Here is a 3213-nt window from a genome sequence, read left to right as displayed (position 1 = left end):
TAGTTCATGATTTCCTTAGTCTACCAAACCAGAACCACTCCCAGCTCAGCAAAGCAATCAAGATCATGCTAAAGAGTTTAAAGCATTAAAAAACACAAGATCAGGTCTTTGGAAACACAGCAAGTGTCTGATCAGTTCAAGTCCTGCTTCAGACTGCAGTCAGGATCAGATGCTGCACTGAATTGTCCCCTCTGGATATCACAAACCACATGACTTTGGCTCAGCATTACTCAGGGGGGAGGAGTGTCTTCAGTCCTGTGATGTTAATCACTGTTGTAGGGGCTTCTTGAAGAAGATACCCAGGTGTCTACATGCTGGTGTAGATCTTGGGTGGTGCTCCGGGCTTCAGCAGTCATTCTCCGAAATTTCTGCAGGTAGACAATGATGAAGATAACCAAGATACCCTGGAGGAAAAGAAGGAGGAAGAGACAGATCTGAGAGAGGAGAGCCAGGCTGCAGTACCAGTACTGGCATGTGGAGATGATCTCGTCTTCTGTCAGATAGGCAATGATTCGGTCCTGCAGGTGAGCTGGGGAGGTGCATCTTACATCCCTGTATAAGGTCCGGTTCTGCTGCCACTGGAGCCAGGAGCGCAAGTAGAGGATGTCACAGTTGCATTCCCAAGGGTTGCCCTGCAGGTAGACTACCTGGAGGCTCTTTAGGTTGTCAAAGAGCCCATTGGGAATAGAGGTGAGCCTGTTGTAACCAAGGTGGATAATTTCAGCCGAAGGGCGGAAAGCAACTGGTAGCTTTGCTACAGTCAGGCCTTTTGACGTGCAGTCGATAATGTTGGTGGCACACTTGCATGGCACAGGGCATATGGGTATCACGAGTGGGAGGAAGCCAAGGAGGAACAAGAAGAGAATTCCACTGTTCATCTTCACCTGCAAACACTCCCCTGGTGAGACTGGATGAGGTGGAGACCAGGCAAGTAGAACCACACACTCTAGGATTGACACCACAGCCCAGGTCTTTTGTTCGTTTGTTCTGAGGATGAGTTTCTAAAGTTGGGTGAATTTGGTGTCCTTCACGGGAGATGCAAGAGCTCTGAAAAGAACAGAGTTAAAAGAGGTATGCAAATTTTTGGTCTCTCATTACAGGAGAGGGAATATTCCTGGTCTTCCAACCCTGGATTTGAGGAGGGATATGAACAGATGGCTACTGGGAAGCTTAGCTGCAGCCACCAAATTCATTTTCACTAGTTCTCAGAAGTGTACAACAGCTGCTTTTATTTTCAGCATTACTAGAGGCGCATTACTAGAGTAGCCAAGAAAATTTATGTCAAGGAATCAAAAATTAGAATATGAAACTGCTCATGCCTTATCATAGCTCTGAATTACGTCTGTAAGCAAAGCTTTGTTCATGCAAACTGCAAAAGGAGATTCAGAAATAAATTTACTGTTACCACAAGCAAAAAATAACTTTTCCAGTTTTGAAAAGAAGTGATAGTCCTTGGCCAGCAGAGAGGGTACTGACAACCAAGGGTGGAGGTCAGTGGAGTTTTCCACGCTAGACATTACTCCAGAAGGTGAATAATCAGCAGGTGAATAATCTCCTTCTGGAGCTGTGACCATGCTGGGAGACATGGGTCAACAAGCTGTCTTTGTATTGCAGTCTCATGCCACTGCTGAACACATGAGCTGCTATAAATTCTTTAGAACAACTACACATACCTGCAACAAGGCAGTGCTTTTCTGTGCAATCCATCAACCAAATAAAAAGAAAAAAAAAAAAAGAACAGAAGGTAGTTTTGTTGACTTACCAGAGTAGTTCAATCCTTGCTTTCTTGCTGGCTTTGCAACACAAGAGGAAGGTTTTAAGGCAGTCCAGCCAGTGCAAAAGTGTTTGCAGCTGCATAGCTGAGCTCCCGGATAATCCCCCTGCAGCTGGCTGGCAAGATAAGGGTCAGGCTCATCCCAGGGACACCTCCCACATGAGGCCTTCCTGCAAGTTTGCTGCATGTCTGCGGAAGCTGAGGCTTCATTGAGCAAGTCTTCCAAGAAATGGGAGCTGACACTGCTCGCAAGAACATGTTTGCTGGGAGAGATGGTGACAGTACAGATAACTGTGATTCTGGGCCCACGTGCTCAGTCCAACAGAAACATCGCAAAGTCTCAATTGCAAAGGACTAACTCAAAATGCATTTCAATCCAGAAGGTGACGTTACTGGTTTGTACTGCGCTCCCTGAGCACTGTGGCCTTTGGTTTCCCATCTCATCAGGAAGACTGTATTTGGCAGACTGGTGAGACCTAGCACTTTGCCGTGTGCTCACCCTGAGACTTCCCTTGAAGCAGTGACACAGATCTACTTCTAGTTAGCAGTGGAAGATCTGCTGAAAGAAAGGGACTTCCAGTGACCACACTGGTGTCAATAGTTGCGCCAAGGAGAAAGATCCTCCAGGCACTTGCACCCCCTCATGATTGTTCTAAGGGTAAAATACAACTCTTGGCATTTCACTGCCTACATCAAAATAGTTAGATTCAGAGGAAGGACGACAGACTGGGAAAGATAGTGCTCCGAGGAACTGCTCTTTTGATAGCCAAGTGAGTCAGCAGCTCTCGACAACTGCAGCTTGCAGTTACCGAGAAAGACTGACCACATCCTTTATTCAGAAGTTGCATTACACAAATACTTGAACAGATAAGCCCAAGGGGCAAAACTACATTCAGGTAAAATCTTTTCTTCTCAAGGCCATCGCACCTTCACAGACATTTGTCTGCTATCAGCCTGACTCCAGGCATTGGCTATGCTCCTTAGGATAAGGCCACCAGAATTGCACTGCAGAAGTGTTGCCCCATTGGGCCCAACTCCCCATTACCTTGTACTGTGCACATTGTACAGAGCAGAAATGATGAACACCCTGAATGTGCTGACGCTAAAGTGAATTTAGGGTGTAAACAACAGCAGAATTTGGCCCTAGCCCAAGGGAAAATCTCTGATGCTCCAAACAAAACAATTAAGCTTTGGATTTCTAGTAAGTTGGAGCAGATCATTCCAATTGTTTCACTGTGGCAGGCAGGCAGAGTGGGAAAGAAATCTTAGGCTAACAAAGGAACCCAGTTTTTCCTGCAGGGCCTGCTTTCCACTCGGAAGCAGCTCTACTACCACAGGGTAAGTTTGCTCAGCAGTGGCCTCATCTCATGCATTTGGTGCTACGTTTATTCACAGGCAGGTGCTCAGGCCAGGTGTGGCATGGAGCTGATCCAGAGCCA

General features: G+C 46.5%; 1 protein-coding gene across 1 annotated transcript; it reads right to left on the bottom strand.

The window, feature by feature from the left end:
- Positions 1 to 211: 211 nt before the first annotated feature.
- On the bottom strand, positions 212 to 1845 carry GP1BB (glycoprotein Ib (platelet), beta polypeptide). The gene is made up of 2 exons (XM_009587080.1): positions 1763 to 1845; positions 212 to 1047 (listed from the first exon to the last, which is right to left on the bottom strand). Exon 2 carries the CDS (start codon positions 876 to 878, stop codon positions 264 to 266), a length of 615 nt encoding a protein of 204 aa, XP_009585375.1. The 5' UTR covers positions 879 to 1047; positions 1763 to 1845; the 3' UTR covers positions 212 to 263.
- Positions 1846 to 3213: the final 1368 nt, after the last annotated feature.

This window comes from Fulmarus glacialis, unplaced genomic scaffold, assembly GCF_000690835.1.
Source record: "Fulmarus glacialis isolate BGI_N327 unplaced genomic scaffold, ASM69083v1 scaffold26230, whole genome shotgun sequence".
Taxonomy (NCBI): domain Eukaryota; kingdom Metazoa; phylum Chordata; class Aves; order Procellariiformes; family Procellariidae; genus Fulmarus; species Fulmarus glacialis.
The sequence above is the reverse complement of the archived record's forward strand: the minus strand, read 5'-3'. Positions and strand labels throughout refer to the sequence as shown.